The 20,314-nt window shown below is 42.2% G+C and overlaps 1 protein-coding gene across 1 annotated transcript; it reads left to right on the forward strand.

The window, feature by feature from the left end:
• The first annotated feature begins 2,759 nt into the window (after nucleotides 1-2,759).
• On the forward strand, nucleotides 2,760-16,831 carry LOC115154879 (reticulon-3). The gene is made up of 7 exons (XM_029701565.1): nucleotides 2,760-3,049; nucleotides 7,840-8,047; nucleotides 8,220-8,358; nucleotides 13,079-13,148; nucleotides 15,900-15,946; nucleotides 16,037-16,095; nucleotides 16,371-16,831. The coding sequence occupies exons 1-7, from the start codon at nucleotides 2,971-2,973 to the stop codon at nucleotides 16,417-16,419; spliced, it is 651 nt and encodes a 216-aa protein (XP_029557425.1). The 5' UTR covers nucleotides 2,760-2,970; the 3' UTR covers nucleotides 16,420-16,831.
• The last annotated feature ends 3,483 nt before the right edge of the window (nucleotides 16,832-20,314 follow it).

Raw genomic sequence — 20,314 nt, forward strand, 5'->3', positions numbered from 1 at the left:
GCCCAACGGGGTAGTAAACCCTGGGGAGAGTTTACACTTGGGAGAACCCTTGTGGTGATTGATATGTTAATTGATTGATTTGTTGATTGACTGGGTGATTATTAAGTTTATTAAATAGATGTAGCAAAACTACGTGCATGGAAAATATATATTATGATTTATGAAAGAGAATCCACGGTGTATATGTGGTATAAGGCAACGATAATGGCTTCATTTGGAAACTATGACCGTATGGCTGGCAGGCAGCCTGGCGGTTAAACAGTTGGGCCAGTAACTGAATGGTTGCTGGTTCAAATCCCCGAGCCGACAGGGTGAAAAAATCGGTTGATGTGCCATCTGCCGATGTTAACCTTCATTGCTCTGGATAAGAGCGTCTGCTTAATGACAAAAATGTAAATTGAGAGACGTCAGCTTTATAGCAGTGATGACAATATATACCGGTGATGAAGATACGCCCCTCGTTGTGCTCTGAAATACATCATCGTTCTCCAAGCAGCAGGATATTATGGCAGCAAGATCTTGGATTTCATTTTTCAAAATCAGAGTCGGTTGGCAAAGAAATGCTAAACTGGGAATATCGGGGGAAATGCACTCTAGGGCAATACAACTGTTTTTCACAGCATTGCAACCACCTTTAATAGTTTGATGTATTTGTTTGTAATATTGTATTATTTATACCATTTATTTTGAAAGTTTACATAAATGCTCGTACGTTGAAAGTCATGGTGTAGGCTATATTCAAAGAAACACACTTTTAATAAAATACAACTATATGTTATTGGTTTACTCAATCTGCAAAATGTTAAATGGTCCCTTGTGCTAGGCAACGGGTTTAATACAGAGTGCTGGTGACTCCTTAATCCACCCACTCATTCACTGCAATGCAATACACTGTACAGTCATGGCCAAAAGTTTTGAGAATGACACAAATATTAATTTTCACAAAGTTTGCTGCTTCAGTGTCTTTAGATATTTTTGTCAGATGTTACTATGGAATACTGAAGTATAATTACAAACATTTCATAAGTGTCAAAGGCTTTTATTGACAATTACATGAAGTTGATGCAAAGAGTCAATATTTGCAGTGTTGACCCTTCTTTTTCAAGACCTCTGCAATCCACCCTGGCATGCTGTCAATTAAGTTCTGGACCACATCCTGACTGATGGCAGCCCATTCTTGCATAATCAATGCTTAGAGTTTGTCAGAATTTGTGGGTTTTTGTTTGTCCACCCGCCTCTTGAGGATTGACCACAAATTCTCAATGGGATTAAGGTCTGGGGAGTTTCCTGGCCATGGACCCAAAATATCGATGTTTTCAAAAGACAAGCTTTTTTCCGGATGCCCCAAACAATCGGAAAGGGGATTCATCAGAGAAAATTACTTTACCCCAGTCCTCAGCAGTCCAATCTCTGTATCTTTTGCAGAATATCAGTCTGTCCCTGATGTTTTTCCTGGAGAGAAGTGGCTTCTTTGCTGCCCTTCTTGACACCAGGCCATCCTCCAAAAGTCTTCACCTCACTGTGCGTGCAGATGCACTCACACCTGCCTGCTGCCATTCCTGAGCAAGCTCTGTACTGGCGGTGCCCGATCCCGCAGCTGAATCAACTTTAGGAGACAGTCCTGGCACTTGCTGGACTTTCTTGGGCGCCCTGAAGCCTTCTTCACAACAATTGAACCGCTCTCCTTGAAGTTCTTGATGATCCGATAAATGGTTGATTTAGGTGCAATCTTACTGGCAGCAATATCCTTGCCTGTGAAGCCCTTTTTGTGCAAAGCAATGATGACGGCACGTGGTTCCTTGCAGGTAACCATGATTGACAGAGGAAGAACAAGCACCACCCTCCTTTTGAAGCTTCCAGTCTGTAATTCGAAATCAATCAGCATGACTGTGTGATCTCCAGCCTTGTCCTTGTCAACACTCACACCTGTGTTAACGAGAGAATCACTGACAAGATGTCAGCTGGTCCTTTTGTGGCAGGGCATTTCAGCCCTGCCACAAAGGAAACTCCCCAGACCTTAATCCCATTGAGAACTTGTGGTCAATCCTCAAGAGGCGGGTGGACAAACAAAAACCCCACAAATTCTGACAAACTCCAATTATTGATTATGCAAGAATGGGCTGCCATCAGTCAGGATGTGGCCCAGAAGTTAATTGACAGCATGCCAGGGCGGATTGCAGAGGTCTTGAAAAGGAAGGGTCAACACTGAAAATATTGACTCTTTGCATCAACTTCATGTAATTGTCAATAAAAGCCTTTGACACTTATGAAATGCTTGTAATTATACTTCAGTATTCCATAGTAACATCTAACAAAAATAATATGAAGTGCTGCTGGATATGTACGACTGAGTAATTCCCATACCACTTTAGCTGAGACAGGTAGAAAAGTTTTCTCTTTACAAGCCAATATGTATCCATGTACAGTCTATTACAGTGCATTGCATTGGGGTATAGCGGAGGCGGAGTGAAAATCCAGCATGCGGCCGTGCAACATAGTCCTCCTCCAAAACTAACCATTTTTGGTTAGTAAAGATGCTACTGAGTATTTCCCATTCCACTTTAGTATTTAGTATTTCTTTAGTATTTCCCATTCCACTTTCAAACCATATTTTTTTTTTTGTTTTCAAAAAGTACTTATTGCCTTTTCTTTTTGTCACAATAAAATTGGCCATTGCTTAAATTACATTTTTCAATCCACATTGCAGTTTTGAAATGTTGGGTTTTTATTTTGAAAGATTCGACATTACCATATGAACGTGACGTCATTATTTGTGCTTGTGCCAGAATACTAAACAGAAAAACCATTTTCAAAACGACCAACGGGCGTGGGGAGTCAACTGAGCATCCATCTGTCATCCATAAAAAAAAAAGAGAGAGAATTTGGAGGACTTTGACCAGAACATACGTAGCTACGCAAATCGAATTTATTACGTTTATTTTGGTTGTCTCGTTAGAAATCATCACAAAAATGGCAGATCCGACGACACAGTCTGCCCAGATTTCGTCCGCTATGAACGCTTCATCGACGAAAGAATCCACATATTACGGTAGGACATTATTTATTTTTTTAAAGCGTTTTTGTGTTGAATGCAAACATTTTGACTTAGTTCGAGCTCAAGTTCAACCACCCTTGTATACATCGATGCAAGTTCGAACAATTGACGTGCGGGAAGATTTACTCGTTTGAGCAACGGTGCGTCTGACAGCAAGCTGGCTGACCTAGCAGCTAGCTAACGTTAGCAATTTCACAACAGGACACACATGTTGGCTAGCTAAGTAGAATAAAATACACTAATAACTAGCTAACTATAGATAAGGCCCTCTATATTTCGTTTAGCAGTGCAGCGAAATGCCCATACCATAAATAATTGGACCGTTTAAGACCAAAGAAAGCCTTTTGTATATTCGAGTAGCTGACGTTAACTCACAATAGGTCGTTTGTTCACTCAGCTGATCTCTGACCAGTGTTATTAGCAATGTAAGGTAACTATTGTATTTCGAATGTGTTGCAAGCTAACTAATACACTACCTACTTACTGAGGCTAAAGCAGCAAGCTTATTCAAATAAAATATTACTATAACATTAGCTAAAAGACTACTACTGACTGTAACGTTTTACTGCCACATTCATGAGTCAGACTCCTATGGATACATGAGAGATGCCTAACTAGATTGGGAAGAGCACACGCCCCTATTCGAATGTTTCTAATAGTCACCCTGCCTAAAAAGCATGGTTACCAGCCTTTTGCTTTCAATAATCAAAACCAACCTTGTCAGGTCAGTTAATTCCTCTTGGAAATAAGGATGCATTGCCCTGTTCTGGTTTTTAGACCACCTTTTGTTATACCAGTCACCTTTAGTTGTGTACAAGATCATCACTTATTACGTGTATGTGACCATTGTAATTGATGTAGCCTAGTCCTTTCTGAACTGGCAACATATTCACAGGTGAGGGGCCTTTAAAAAAAAAAATTCTCATCTTTATTTAACCAGGTGCCTACCTGGTTAAATAAAACTGCGACCTGGCCAAGATAAAGCAAAGCAGTGCGACAAAAACAACAGAGTTACACATGGGATAAACAAGCGTACAGTCATTAACACAATAGAAAAATATACCTACAGTATGTGCAAATGTAGTAAGATTAGGGAGGTAAGGCAATAAATAGGCCATAGAGGTGAAAGAATTACAATTTAGCATTAACACTGGAGTGATAGATGTGCAGATGATGATGTGCAAGTAGAGATACTGGGGTGCAAGAGAGCAAAATAAATAACAATATGGGGATGCGGTAGTTGGGTGGGCTATTTACAGATGGGCTATGTACAGGTGCAGTGATCGGTAAGCTGCTCAGACAGCTAATGCTTAAAGTTAGTGAGGGAGATATGTCTCCAGCTTCAGTGATTTTATTATATATTTTTTTAAATAAAAAAATAAAATGCAATTCGTTCCAGTTATTGGCAGCAGAGAACTGGAAGGAAAGGCGGCCAAAGGCGGAGTTGGCTTTGGGGATGACCAGTGAAATATTCCTGCTGGAGCACGTGCTACGGGTGGGTGCTGCTATGGTGACCAGTGAGCAGAGATAAGGCAGGGCTTTACCTAACAAAGACTTATAGATGACCTGCAGCCGGTGGGTTTGGTGACGAATATGAAGCGAGGGCCAGCCAACGAGAGCATACAGGTCGCAGTGGTGGGTAGTATATGGGGCTTTGGTGACAAAACGGATGGCACTGTGATAGACTGCATTCAATTTGCTGAGTAGAGTGTTGGAGGCTATTTTGTAAATGACATCACCGAAGTCAAAGATCGGTAGGATGGCCAGTTTTACGAGGCTATGTTTGGCAGCATGAGTGAAGGTTGCTTTGTTGCGAAATAGGAAGCCGATTTAATTTTGGATTGGAGATGCTTAATGGGAGTCTGGAAGGAGACTTTACAGTCTAACTAGACACCTAGGTATTTGTAGTTGTCCACATATTCTAAGTCAGAAACTTCCAGAGTAGTGATGCTGGATGGGTGGGCAGGTGTGGGCAGCGATCGGTTGAAGAGCATGCATTTAAGAGCAGTTGGAGGCCACGGAAGGAGAGTTGTATGGAATTGAAGCTCATCTGGAGGTTAGTTAACAGTGTCCAAAGAAGGGCCAGAAATATAGAGAATTGTGTTGTTTTTCTGCGTAGAGGTGGATCAGAGTCACCAGCAGCAAGAGCGACATCATTGATGTATACAGAGAAGAGACGGCCCGAGAATTGAACCCTGTGGCACCCCCATAGACTGCCAGAGGTCCGGACAACAGGCTCTCCGATTTGACACACTGAACTCTGAGAAGTAGTTGGTGAACCAGGCGAGGCAGTCATTTGAGAAACCAAGGCTGTTGAGTCTGCCGATAAGAATGTGGTGATTGACAGAGTCGAAAGCCTTGGCCAGGTCGTTGAATACAGCTGCACAGTATTGTCTCTTATCGATGGCGGTTATGATATCGTTTAGGACCTTGAGCGTGGCTGAGATGCACCCATGACCAGCTCGGAAACCAGATTGCATAGCGGAGAAGGTATGGTGGGATTCGAAATGGTCGGTGATCGGTTTGTTAACTTGGTTTTCAAAGATTTTAGAAAGGCAGGGTAGGATAGATATAGGTCTGTATCAGTTTGGGTCTAGAGGGTCTCCCCCTTTGAAGAGGGGGATGACTGCGGCAGCTTTCCAATCTTTGGGGATCTCAGACAATACGAGAGGTTGAACAGGCTAGTAATAGGGGTTGCAACAATTTCGGCGGATAATTTTAGAAAGAGAGGGTCCAGATTGTCTAGACCGGCTGATTTGTAGGGGTCCAGATTTTGCAGCACTTTCAGAACATCAGCTATTTGGGTGAAGGACAAATGGGGGAGGCTTGGGCAAGTTGCTGTGGGGGTGCAGGGCTGTTGGTAGGGGTAGCCAGGTGGAAAGCATGGCCAGCCGTAGAAAAATGTTTATTGAAATGATCAATTATCGTGGATTTATCAGTGGTGTCCTAGAACTTTTTGGAGTTTGTGCTACAGGATGCACATTTTTGTTTGAAAAACTAGCCTTTTCTTTCCTAACTGCCTGTGTATATTAGTTCCTAACTTCCCTGAAAAGTTGCATATCGCGTGGGCTATTCGATGCTAATGCAGTACGCCACAGGATGTTTTTGTGCTGGTCAAGGGCAGTCAGGTCTGAAGTGAACCAGGGCTATATCTGTTCCTGGTTCTACATTTTTTGAATGGGGCATGCTTATTTAAGATGGTGAGGAAAGCACTTTTAAAGAGTAACCAGGCATACTTTACTGACGGAGTGAGGTCAGGATACCCAGGCCAGGTCGATTTAGAAAGGCCTGCTCGCTGAAGTGTTTTAGGGAGCGTTTGACAGTGATGAGTGGTGGTCGTTTGACCGCAGACCCATAGCGGATGCAGGCAATGAGGCAGTGATCGCTGAGATCCTGGTTGAAGACAGCAGAGGTGTATTTAGAGGGCAGGTTGGTTAGGATGATATCTATGAGGTTGCCCGTGTTTACGGATTTGGATTTGTACCTGGTAGGTTCATAGATCATTTGTGTGAGATTTAGAGCATCAAGTTTAGATTATAGGATGGCCGGGGTGTTAAGCATGTCCCAGTTTAGGTCACCTAACAGCACAAGCTCTGAAGATGGATGGGGGGGCAATCAATTCACATAGGGTGTCCAGGGCACAGCTGGTGGCAGAAGGTGGTCTATAGCAAGCGGCAATGATGAGAGTTGTTTCTGGAAAGGTGGATTTAGAAGTAAAAGCTTATTGTTTGGGTAAGACAGTAAGACAGAACTCTGCAAGCCATCTCTGCAGTACATTGCAACTCCGCCCCCTTTGGCTGTTCTATCTTGTCGGAAAATGTTATAGTTAGAGATGGACATTTCTGGGTTTTTGGTGGTCTTCCAGAGCCAGGATTCAGACACGGCTAGGACATCCAGGTTGGCAGTGTGTGCTAAAGCAGTGAATAAAACAAACTTAGGGAGGAGGCTTCTAATGTTAACATTCATGAAACCAAGGCTTTTACGGTTACAGTCAACAAATGATAGCGCCTGGGGAATAGGAGTAGAGCTAGGCACTGCAGGGCCTGGATTCACCTCTACATCACCAGAGGAGAAGTGGGATTAGGGTACAGCTAAACGCTATAAGAACTGGTCGTCTAGTACGTTCGGAACAAACTAAAAGCAGCAGGTTTCTGGGCACGATAGCATAGGTTCAAATGCATAATGTACAGACAAAGGTATGGTAGGATGTGAATACATTGGAGGTAAACCTATGCATTGAGTGACGAGCGAGATATTGTCTCTAGAAACATCATTTAAACCAGGTGAGGTCACCGCATGTGTGGGAGGTGGAACTAAAGGATGAGAGGAGGAGTAGATGCACTGCAGTACTTAATGCAGCTGGTGGCCACACCAGATACTGACTTACTTTTGATATTGACCCCCCCACACACACTTTTGTTCAGGGACACATTATTCAATTTCTGTTAGTCACATGTCTGTGGACCTTCTTCAGTTTATGTCTGTTGAATCTTGTTATACTCATACAAATATTTACTATTGTTAAGTTTGATGAAAATTAATACAGTTGACAGTGAGAGGATGTTTCTTTTTTGCTGTGTATGTGTGTGTGTGTGTGTGATATATATATATATATATACACATACATCTCTTTTAATTTGACATGCTCCTATGAACTTCACATGTTGGTGCTCAGGATCCTTTTTAATGGAAATGCCCATTTCATAAATGTGATCGCCCAACCGTCAGGTTTGGCTTGATAATTAATCCTGCTCCCTCCTGTTTGTCCCTCATCCTTCCTCAAGTGATGGAGCTGGTGTACTGGCGGGACCCAAAGAAGTCTGCGGTGGCCTTTGGCATGTCCCTGCTGGTCCTTCTGTCCCTGGCTACCTTCAGCGTCATCAGTGTGGTCTCCTACCTGCTGCTGGCACTGCTCTGTGTCACTATCACCTTCCGCGTCTACAAGTCTGTCATTCAGGCAGTGCAGAAGTCTGAGGAGGGCCACCCCTTCAAGTACGACAGCTCAGTTTGGGATATGATGGGAGAACAAGGATATATTCTTAGTGTACTTAGTAGTACACAAGGCACATTGAAATCTACCCCTTGGAGTCATTGTCTGATTTGAGTCGTTGTAGTTTAAACTTAGTTTTGTTAGGTGATGATGGTAAATCTTTGTCTCCCTCAGGGCTCTGATGGAGAAGGACCTGACCGTTCAGCCTGAGATTTTCCGTAAATATGTGGATGTGTGTCTGACCTATGTGAATCGTGCCATCAAACAGGCCAGGCACCTGCTGCTGGTGGAGGACCTCGTGGACTCACTTAAGGTACTCGCTTAAGAACTCACTCTTGAAAAATGATCTGGCCTTAATGGCCACATGTACTGTTAAATCTCTACCCGGTACAGCCAGAAGAGGACTAGGCACTAGAAATCGACCGAGTTTATGATTTTTCAACGTCGATACCGATTTATTGGAGGATCAAAAAAAAGACGATACCGATTAATCGGACGATTTGTGTGTTTAACAATTTTTTTTTTAAATGTATTTATATATTTGTAATAATGACAATTACAACAGTACTGAATGAACAAAGAACACTTATTTTAACTTAATAAAATCTATTTAGTCTCAAATAAATAATGAAACAACATGTTCAATTTGGTTTAAATAATGCAAAAACAGTGTTGGAGAACAAAGTAAAAGTGCAATATGTGCCATGTAAAAAAGCTAATGTTTAAGTTCCTTGCTCAGAACATGAGAACATATGAAAGCTGGTGGTTCAATATTCCCAGTTAAGAAGTTTTAGGTTGTAGTTATTATAGGAATTATGACGCGTCGACTATTTCTCTCTATACCATTTGTATTTCTTATACCTTTGACTGTTGGATGTTCTTATTGGCACTTTAGTATTGCCAGCCTAATCTCATGAGTTGATAGGCTTGAAGTCATAAACAGCGCTGTGCTTCAAGCATTGCTAAGAGCTGCTGGCAATCGCAGTAAAGTGCTGTTTGAATGCTTACAAGCCTGCTTGCTGCCTATCACCGCTCAGACTGCGCTATCAAATAAGAGACTTAATTATAATATAATAAACACAGAAATACGAGCCGTTGGTCATTAATATGGTCAAATCCGGAAACTATCATTTTGAAAACAAAATGTTTATTCTTTCAGTGAAATACGGAACCGTTCCATATTTTATAGAACACGTGGCAACCCTAAGTCAAAATATTGCTGTTACATTGCACCACCTTCAATGTTATGTCATAATTATGTCAAATTCTGGCAAATTAGTTCACAGTTCGCAACGAGCCAGGCGTCCCAAACTGTTGCATATACCCTGATTCTGCTTGCACTGAACGCATGAGAAGTGAAACAATTTCCCTACTTAGTATTGCCTTCTAACATTCATTTCTTTTAACTAAATATGCAGGCTTAAAAAAAATATACTTCTGTGTATTGATTTTAAGAAAGGCATTGATGTTTATGGTTAGGTACATTTGTGCAAAGATTGTGCTTTTTTTCAGCAATGCGCTTTTGTTAAATCATCACCCGTTTGGCGAAGTTGAAGTTGTCTGTGATTCAATGATAAATTAACAGGCCCGCATTGATTATATACAACACAGGACAAGCTAGTAAACCTAGTAATATCATCAACCATGTGTAGCCACAAGGTCCTTTTGATGCTGCACTTGCGTAACAGGTGGTCAGCCTGCCACGCCGTTTCCTCATGGATTGCAATGTAAAAGGCCGATTACCGATTTTATGAAAACTTGAAATCGGCCCTATTAATCGGTCGACCTCTACTAGGCACCCCTTGGAGCCTGATTCCTCTCTAGGTTTCTTCCTAGGTTTCTGTTTTTTCTAGCCATGCTTCTGCTTCTGTATTGCTTGCTCTTTGGGGTTTTTAGGCTTGGTGTCTGTAAAGCAGACTGCTGATGTAAAGGGGGGGGTTCTAAGATTACATATGGAATTGTTTTAAGATTGTCATACTATCGATTATTTAGCTATTTGATTTTAAATTGTAGGACCCCTTTAGGTATCACTTGTGGGGGTCGTAGAGTAAAACCGAAACCACCGTCATGTTCGTGAGAGTCTCCCCATTCCATAGTGGTCATAATATTTCGACCTGTTTTGGTGAGAAGACCGATTTTTCGGGATGTCTCTATGGTCTGACAAACACCGCTCTAGCTCTGCCACCTTTCACCACAGATGCGGAAGTGTGACAATGGCGGATGTGGTGGATTGAGATGCGTCCAATGCAAAAAAACATATCTCTTGTTTAAACTGATGGATTTTGATGGGGATTTTTTAATGTTACTTAGATTGCGACTCTAGGGGGTTTAAATACATTTGATTGGTTGAGGGTGTGTTCATCGGCTATATACTACTGCGGTCTAGGATATTTCCAATGCTATGGCCTTTAAAGATGCACTATGCAGAAATCGCTCAGCCATTTCCTAGTTGCTAAAATTCTAATATTTCAGTTTGTGACAAAACAAGCAGTCATTGTGTAGAGTCATTGTACCATCTAATCTGCTGTGAAACTTATTTTCCTTAACCAAAAATATTGTGTTTTCAGCTGTTTGAAGCTGGTGTACAAAACCGAAAGTAAAAGACGCAAAAACAAAACTTAAGAACTGGAAGCATAGAAATAGCGTACATGGAACAGATCTACCACTAGCTTTCAATGAGAATGAAATATATATAACCCACATTTCTATGTGAATTTGGTCAGGTCGCCTGAAGTTACATGTTGTAGGTTTAATTGGATTTAAACGACTATTTCTAGCAGTTCTTGATAGACTATTCTGTCATACATGTATAGCAAGGGGAGTAGTTGTGTGACTTGTGAGTCTGTCAGTCTAGCTTTGTCTACTGGACTGAATGGCAATACTCTTTCTTTCTTAGGATTTATTATGACTGTAGAAAAAATTGGTTGTAAATGGGACTCATAATTGTTTAAAAAAAATAAATGTGCATGCCTTAAGAGTCTTGGTCCATACAGTGAGGGGAAAAAAGTATTTCATCCCCTGCTGATTTTGTACGTTTGCCCACTGACAAAGAAATGATCAGTCTATCATTTTAATGGTAGGTTTATTTAAACAGTGAGAGACAGAATAACAACAAACAAATCCAGAAAAACGCATGTCAAAAATGTTATAAATTGATTTGCATTTAAATGAGGGAAATAAGTATTTGACCCCCTCTCAATCAGAAAGATTTCTGGCTCTTAGGTGTCTTTTTATACAGGTAATGAGCTGAGATTAGGAGCACACTCTCTTAAAGGGAGTGCTCCTAACCACAGCTTGTTACCTGTAAAAAAAAAAGACACCTGTCCACAGAAGCAATCAATCAATCAGATTCCAAACTCTCCACCATGGCCAAGACCAAAGAGCTCTCCAAGAATGTCAGGGACAAGATTGTAGACCTACACAAGGCTGGAATGGGCTACAAGACCATCGCCAAGCAGCTTGGTGAGAAGGTGACAACAGTTGGTGCGATTATTCGCAAATGGAAGAAACACAAAATAACTGTCAATATCCCTCGGCCTGGGGCTCCATGCAAGATCTCACCTCGTGGAGTTGCAATGATCATGAGAACGGTGAGAAATCAGCCCAGAACTACACGGGAGGATCTTGTCAATGATCTCAAGGCAGCTGGGACCATAGTCACCAAGAAAACAATTGGTAACACACTACGCCGTGAAGGACTGAAATCCTGCAGCGCCCGCAAGGTCCCCCTGCTCAAGAAAGCACATATACGTGCCCGTCTGAAGTTTGCCAATGAACATCTGAATGATTCAGAGGACAACTGGGTGAAAGTGTTGTGGTCAGATGAGTCCAAAATGGAGCTCTTTGGCATCAACTCAACTCGCCGTGTTTGGAGGAGGAGGAATGCTGCTTATGACCCCAAGATCACCATCCCCACTGTCAAACATGGAGGTGGAAACATTATGCTTTGGGGGTGTTTTTCTGCTAAGGGGACAGGACAACTTCACCGCATCAAAGGGGCGATGGACGGGGCCATGTACCGTAAAATCTTGGGTGAGAACTTCCTTCCCTCAGCCAGGGCATTGAAAATGGGTCGTGGATGGGTATTCCAGCATAACAATGACCCAAAACACATGGCCAAGGCAACAAAGTAGTGGCTCAAGAAGAAGCACATTAAGGTCCTGGAGTGGCCTAGCCAGTCTCCAGACCTTAATCCCATAGAAAATCTGTGGAGGGAGCTGAAGGTTCAAGTTGCTAAACTTCAGCCTCGAAACCTTAATGACTTGGAGAAGATCTGCAAAGAGGAGTGGGACAAAATCCCTCCTGAGATGTGTGCAAACCTGGTGGCCAACTACAAGAAACGTCTGACCTCTGTGATTGCCAACAAGGGTTTTGCCACCAAGTACTAAGTCATGTTTTGCAGAGGGGCCAAATACTTTTTTCCCTCATTAAAATGCAAATCAATTTATAACATTTTTGACATGTGTTTTTCTGGAATTGTTTTTGTTCTGTCTCTCACTGTTCAAATAAACCTACCATTAAAATTATTGACTGATCATTTCTTTGTCAGTGGGCAAACGTACAAAATCAGTAGGGGATCAAATACTTTTTTCCCTCACTGTATATACTGTGGTCACCTTCTGTGCTGTTGGCGATATGTTTTCACAACACTGAAGTCCACACTGTTATGCATTGAAACGGCTGGCTAAGAAAGCCAGAAAAGCCGTCATGTGATGAGGACTGGCAGAGAGAGAAATACCTGGCCGATGCTCAAATTAGGGATTAAGAGTTTATCAGATGAAGAAAGGAGTGGATTACACAGCTGAAGGCAGCCAGTGTATGTGGGATCCTAACAATATGTTTTTGTAAAGGCTACATATTATAGGATGCTCATTATATTTTCCTTTTTTTCAAACACACACAATGTTAGAATTTCGATGATAATTACATTGATCTATAGTGGCCAAGGAAAATGCAGCCCTTATGCTTGTCATGGTATTTTGCGATTATAGTGTGGTGGTGGTCTGAAATGTGCTGGTCATTCTCTGTTGCAGCTGGCTGGTTTCATGTGGCTGCTGACTTATGTGGGCGCTGTCTTCAATGGCATCACTATCCTGATACTGAGTAAGACACTCCAGTCTTTGATTTATCTCTGTCACAAAACAGTGTGGTGCACCCAGTCACTTAGACACTTGATGTTCATGATAGTCTGTTTTTAGTATTCTCTAGGAACCTAGACTTATCATGCTGTTTCATTCAACTCTTGGTGTCGTGTTGTTTTTACTTATCTGCTGTCCTGCCTAAAATGTTGCCCCTTATGGGATTTTGAATTGAAACAATTAGACTTGTGTTCACGCTAAAGAGTGGTGGAGGGGGGGGGGTCTGAATGGTGTATAGTAGGCATGGTTTAAGTTGCCTCGTGAGATCCTGTGCAGTACTGCTGTAATAAATTGCTCTTTTAAACGGTTTGAAAGTATTCAATGAATAGCTTTGTGTTAAACTATCATGTTAGAGGTGTCCAATACTACACTACATGACCAAAAGTATGTGGAACTGTGGATACCATTTTCAAATTAGTAGATTTGGCTATTTCAGCCACACCCGTTGCTGACAGGTGTATAAAATCGAGCACACAGCCATGCAATCTCCAGAGATAAACATTGGCAGTAGAATGGCCTGTTCTGATGAGCTCAGTGACTTTCAATGTGGCACCGTCATCGGATGCCACCTTTCTAGCAAGTCAGATCCTCAAATTTCTGCCCTGATAGAGCTGCCCTGGTCAACTGTAAGTGCTGTTATTGTGAAATGGAATCGTCTAGCAGCAGCAACAACGACTCAGCCGCGAAATGTTAGGCCACACAAGCTGTACAGTCGTGACCAAAAGTTTTGAGAATGACACAAATATTAATTTTCAGTCTGCTGCCTCAGTTTGTATGATGGCAATTTGCATATACTCCAGAATGTTATGAAGTGATCAGATGAATTGCAATTAATTGCAAAGTCCCTCTTTGCCATGCAAATGATCTAAATTCCCCCAAAAACATTTCCACTGCATTTCAGCCCTGCCACAAAAGGACCAGCTGACATGTCAGTGATTATCTCGTTAACACAGGTGTGAGTGTTGACGAGGGCAGGGCTGGAGATCACTCTGTCATGCTGATTGAGTTCGAATAACCGACTGGAAGCTTCAAAAGGAGGGTGGTGCTTGGAATCATTGTTCTTCCTCTGTCAACCATGGGTACCTGCAAGGAAAGACGTGCCGTCGTCATTGCTTTGCACAAAGAGTGCTTCACAGGCAAGGATATTGCTAAATCAACCATTTATCGGATCATCAAGGAGAGGGGTTCAATTGTTGTGAAGAAGGCTTCAGGGCGCCCAAGAAAGTCCAGCAAGCGCCAGGACCGTCTCCTAAAGTTGATTCAGCTGCGGGATCGGGGCACCACCAGTACAGGGCTTGCTCAGGAATGGCAGCAGGCAGGTGTGAGTGCATCTGCACGCACAGTGAGGTGAAGACTTTTGGAGGATGGCCTGGTGTCAAGAAGGGCAGCAAAGAAGCCACTTCTCTCCAGGAAAAACATCAGGGACAGACTGATATTCTGCAAAAGGTACAGAGATTGGACTGCTGAGGACTGGGGTAAAGTAATTTTCTCTGAATCCCCTTTCCGATTGTTTGGGGCATCCGGAAAAAAGCTTGTCCGGAGAAGACAAGGTGAGCGCTACCATCAGTCCTGTGTCATGCCAACAGTAAAGCATCCTGAGACCATTCATGTGTGGGGTTGCTTCTTAGCCAAGGGAGTGGGCTCACTCACAATTTTGCGTAAGAACACAGCCATGAGTCAAAAATGGTACCAACACATCTTCCGAGAGCAACTTCTCCCAACCATCCAGGAACAGTTTGGTGACAAACAATGCCTTTTCCAGCATGATGGAGCACCTTGCCATAAGGCAAAAGTGATAACTAAGTGGCTCGAGGAACAAAACATCGATATTTTGGGCCCATGGCCAGGAAACTCCCCAGACCTTAATCCCATTGAACTTGTGGTCAATCCTCAAGAGGCGGGTGGACAAACAAAAACCCACAAATTCTGACAAACTCCAGGCATTGATTATGCAAGAATAGGCTGCCATCAGTCAGGATGTGGCCCAAAACTTAATTGACAGCATGCCAGAGTGGATTGCAGAGGTCTTGAAAAAGAAGGGTCAACACTGCAAATATTGACTCTTTGCATCAACTTCATGTAATTGTCAAAAGCCTTTGACACTTATTAAAGGCTTGTAATTATACTTCAGTATTCCATAGTAACATCTGACAAAAATATCTAAAGACACTGAAGCAGCAAACTTTTTGTGTCATTTGTGTCATTCTCAAAACTTTTGGCCATGACTGTAGACGATTCTGTGCTTCCAACTGTGGCAATAGTTCGGGGAACACCCTTTCCTGTTTCAGTATGACAATGCCTCTGTGCACAAAGCGAGGCCCTTACAGAAATGGTTTGTCGAGATAGGTGTGGAAGACCTTGACTGGCCTGTACAGAGCCCTGAACTCAACCCCATCGAACACCTTTGGGATGAGTTGGAACGCCAACTGCGAGCCAGGCCTAATCGCCCAACATCAGTTCCCGACCTCACTAATGCTCTTGTGGCTGAATAGCAGCAAGTCGCTCCCACAATGTTCCAATATATAGTGGAAAGCGTTCCCAGAAGAGTGGAGGCTGTTATAGCAGCAAAGGGGGGACCAACTCCATATTAATGCCCATGATTTTGGAATGAGATGTTTGACGAGCAGGTGTCCACATACTTTTGGCCATGTAGTGTATCTGGAAACCTCTTTAGAAACGTCATACTTGACCGGCGTCCACTCTTTCTCATTGACAGCTGATATTATCTTCTTCAGCACACCCCTGGTTTATGAGAGAAATAAAGTAAGTGTGAATGGAAGCAGTTTTTATTTGGCATACAATTACTGTTTTATCAACCTGTGTGCTTGTTGGTTAACAATTGTTCTCTTTCAGACTCAGATCGATAAATACATTGAACTGATTCGCACCAGAGTTGAAGTCACACTTGCAAAGTAAGGGCATTCTTTTTCTAATCATCAATGTGTAGATAAGGTGAAATCACAGAACACACAATTTTCAGTTTTTTGGCAGTATAAGTGGACATTTTACCTTTGGAGTCATGGCATGAAGGAACACAGCATCAGTACCTTCATGATCAACTGTCTTGGTGGCACCATTAAAATGATTTGTCTTTGTCCAGATAAAATATTACATCTAGTGTATATAAAGGTGAAAGGCCAGCCACACCAACCTTGTTCTAGTATAGTATTATTTATTTCCTTTTCAGGCTTCAAGACAAACTCCCTGGGGCAGTAAAGCGCACCAAAGCAGAGTGACGGTCCCTGAACCCTATTCAACAACTAATCTCTCTCACTTCTACTGCAACTCCAGTCCTACACAGCGTCGAACTAGTGGCAAAAGTCATCGCTCAATATTCTATGTACCGTAACTAACTTGCATAGGGTGCAATGCTTGTTTTTTGTTGTTGTTGGAGCCATCCACATTCTGTACATTGTCTCTTGATCCTCAAAGACCATGTACTCCTTAACATATGATTCCTGTTTGAACCGGGGGGAAGGAGGGGGAGAGAATCAGTGATTCACTTTTAATTATTTCAAGGATACAGAATGGTGTGTAGCATCTCTAAAAAGTTTGTACTCTAATCTGTTTTGAGGAGAAAATTCTTTGTTGTAGTTTTGTACATTTTCACAAAATAAATCATTTTTAATTTATGAAAGAAAATAACTTAAGCAGTTGGTGTGTGTTTCTGTTTCTGAATTGTTGACGTTTCTGAGGCACTCCACCTTTTCAGCATCATCTCAGTTCATCCTGAAGACACTTGGTATCTGCACTGCATGGAGTATTTTGTAAGTAATTCATCAAACTTGAAATAAAAATGAAGGAAACTTAAAAGCTCTCATCAGTCATGATTGATCCTGTTTTGTGTGTATGAGCTGGGGAAACAGAGTTCGAGTATCAAAGGCAAACGCAGATGTTCCAAACTTTAATATGGTTGCATTAGCATTTGCCAATTTATTTGCAAAAGAGCAGCCTAAGAGGGTTAGACAAGCAAACATTGATTGCGTAAGTAGGCTGCATATGCCACTTCAATTCTTGAATTAAAAATCTCCCCAAAAACGTTTTTCAATGACACTCTGGCACATTAACCGGAAGACTGGTTTAAGAAGTACAGTATGGTGATGGCACCACATTGCCCTCCACTGAGTAGGCTATAGCGGAGGATATAGTTCCATCTGGCTTACACCTACTCTATCAACATCTTTCAGTTGAGTGCACATGGAAGTAGTAGGAGCTAGTAGGGAATGCACCAGAATTTTGGGTACATGACCACCTAATGCCACGTTAACGTAATTTCAATGTTTGTGTCACAATGAATGTGTGGCTCATCTATTTTGTGCCACACATTAAGATGAGAAAGAAGAAACACGCACACTGCTCTGGCTGGTATCACTGCTCTGGCTGGTATCACTGCTCTGGCTGGTGTCACTGCTCTGGCTGGTGTCACTGCTCAGGCTAGTATCACTGCTCTGGCTGGTATCACTGCTCTGGCTGGTGTCACTGCTCTGGCTGGTGTCACTGCTCAGGCTGGTGTCACTGCTCAGGCTGGTGTCACTGCTCTGGCTGGTATCACTGCTCTGGCTGGTGTCACTGCTCTGGCTAGTATCACTGCTCTGGCTAGTATCACTGCCCCTGCTTCTATCACTGCTCTTTAATAAGCTTTACATATTGGCCTCAAGGCCTTTGTCATAAGTCATCTGCTGGGACTGTGATGTTGAATGCTCTCATCCCATTTTACTTACATCCCTGACAATTAGAATTTTTGGGGGAAGGGGGAAAAGAGATGGCAAATATGAAAGGTTTGAGTGATGTAGGTAGGCTACAGTTCTTTATCTGAGCAGTAGATGGCAGCAATGACCTGAAATAAGCAACAATTTGGTTTAAACATTGAGTGAATGACTGAAATTGCTAGAGCAAGTTCACATGAGATGTGGTTGGTACTTCAAATGTAGAAGTCATCCCACGAGTTATTAGTTTGATGGTGGTAGTGATTATGATGACTGTGCCGGACTAACCAAACCTGGGGCCCTGGGCAGAAACATTTTAGAGGCCCCCATCTTTGATGGCGGAGAAGATTTTGATGTTTTAATTTCTAGCAATTGTACTCATTTTGCCTTGGGACTGAGGGGAAACATTTTGTTTTAAAGCTAATTTCCTGCTGTTCTACACATTTTGCCATGGTTTATGCTGTGTTCTTATGCGATCTGGGTGAATCAAACAGAACAAAATCAATGGGGGCCCCCTGGAGGTTGGGCCCCTGGGCATGTGCCCTAGATGATGATGATGAGGGGGTCCATCGGTGATGAAGAGGACAAGGTGGATAAGATATAACTGTCCTTATACTGGCCAATAGATGTTATAAGAGAAGGATCCAGACATACAGAGCAAAGAGTCTGCTGCCGTTGTCAATTATTCCTCAGCCCAGTTAGCCTTAAACAGTCACAGGACCCCTGTTGTCAATCTCTGATTGGCCAGGTAATGCAAAAAAATGGATTTATTGTCCCTGTTTACACTCAGGGGCAACTTTATGGCCATCTATGTACACAAGCAGTGGGGTCTATGCAATGGGTCGGACCCCTTGGATATCTCAAGGGAAGTAAGATACAGTCAGGTCCAAAATTATTTGCACCCTTGATACAGATGAGCAAAGAATGTATAAAATAGATTATACAAAACTGAGGTATATTGGGGGAAATTATATTATTGTATACTAATACAATTGCTCAGATGGCGATTTTGTTTAACAAGTAATAAAAACAATTCCCAAAGATGGGTGCCAAAATTATAGGCACCTCTGTTTTCAATTACTCACATTGCGAGGATAACGGCACTGAGCCTTTTTTTCAATTTTTTCAATGAGGATGTTTTATTTTCATGTCGTCTGACCATAGCACCGATGGTTCCAATCCAAATGCCATTGTCATTCAGCAAACTTCAGGAGTTTAGATTTGTTGGGTGACATGAAAATAGAGCTCTTTGGCCACACACACCAGTTGTGGGTTTGGTGTCAAAATAAGGGTGCATATGCAGAAAATAACCCCACACCTGTAAAATATGGAAGTGGATCTTTGTTATGGGGCAATTTTTCTTCCACTGGTCCTGAGACCCTTAAGATCAACGACATCATGAACTTTACTCAGTACCAGGCCATTATAGCCATAAACCTGGTTGCCTCTGCCAGGAGGCTGAAACTTGGCCGCAAGTGGATCTTCCAGCAAGACAATAACCCCAAGCACACATCAAAATCCTCAAAGAAATGGTTAGGCTGGTGAGGTCAGTGTAGTGCTCCCTGCGGTGCTCCAGAGCCTGCTTCAAGGAGGAACGTCCACCAGAGCTGTTGCCAGATAATTGAATTTTGTAAATAGGTTAATTGATACTCACCAGACGGCTTGCTTGCTTGTTTGTTTTTTTGATTATTTTTTGATTTATCGACCGACGGCCTGTAAGGTCCGGAATGATATATTCATATTTTGTTTTCTTGTGTTTTGACATCTCCTTTTGTTTGGGTATTTGGCCTGCCTGGGAAGCTTCAATTGCTGGAGAACACTGAATCCAGCAAATATATATTTGTGGATCAACCATCCATCAATTCTTAAGTAAGAAGTATCCTCACTGTATAATGCTGAATAGTTTTGTTGATATATTTCATTGTTAAACAAATTACTTGAATCATTAGCATAACAATTAAACTGGCTGCTGTAGTTGTGTCTATTTCCAGCGATGTAAAAACTGATGTCAAGGAAAATGAGACCTGGAGCAAGGTTGTTGGTCAAAATACCCCAAAGGGGACTGTTTTAAATTTATCATGGAGAGAGAAATCCTGACAAAGGAGGAGGCCATAGCCAACCCCATTAAGGAGGAGGAGCTCTACCACAGTCTCATACATAAAATTCATCCAAACTACTTGAGGTCAGCACAGCGAGTACGTGCACTCTGACGTATATATATTCTCAGTAAGGAAGCAAGGGCAAAGCTTCTGATCAGAGGAATAACAGTCAGAGGAAAACATGTTGTGTTCAAAGGTAATTTTATTTTTTATTTTTTTATTTCACCTTTATTTAACCAGGTAGGCTAGTTGAGAACAAGTTCTCATTTACAATTGCGACCTGGCCAAGATAAAGCAAAGCAGTTTGACACATACAACAACACAGA

This window comes from Salmo trutta, chromosome 19 (assembly GCF_901001165.1).
Source record: "Salmo trutta chromosome 19, fSalTru1.1, whole genome shotgun sequence".
Classification (NCBI taxonomy): Eukaryota; Metazoa; Chordata; class Actinopteri; order Salmoniformes; family Salmonidae; genus Salmo; species Salmo trutta.

Coding starts and splice junctions, on each gene's coding strand:
- LOC115154879 (XM_029701565.1), top strand. CDS start 2,971: ATGGCAGATCCGACGACACAGTCTGCCCAGATTTCGTCCGCTATGAAC. Junction 3,050..7,839: donor GAAAGAATCCACATATTACG/GTAGGACATTAT, acceptor TCCTTCCTCAAG/TGATGGAGCTGGTGTACTGG. Junction 16,096..16,370: donor GTTGAAGTCACACTTGCAAA/GTAAGGGCATTC, acceptor TTTCCTTTTCAG/GCTTCAAGACAAACTCCCTG.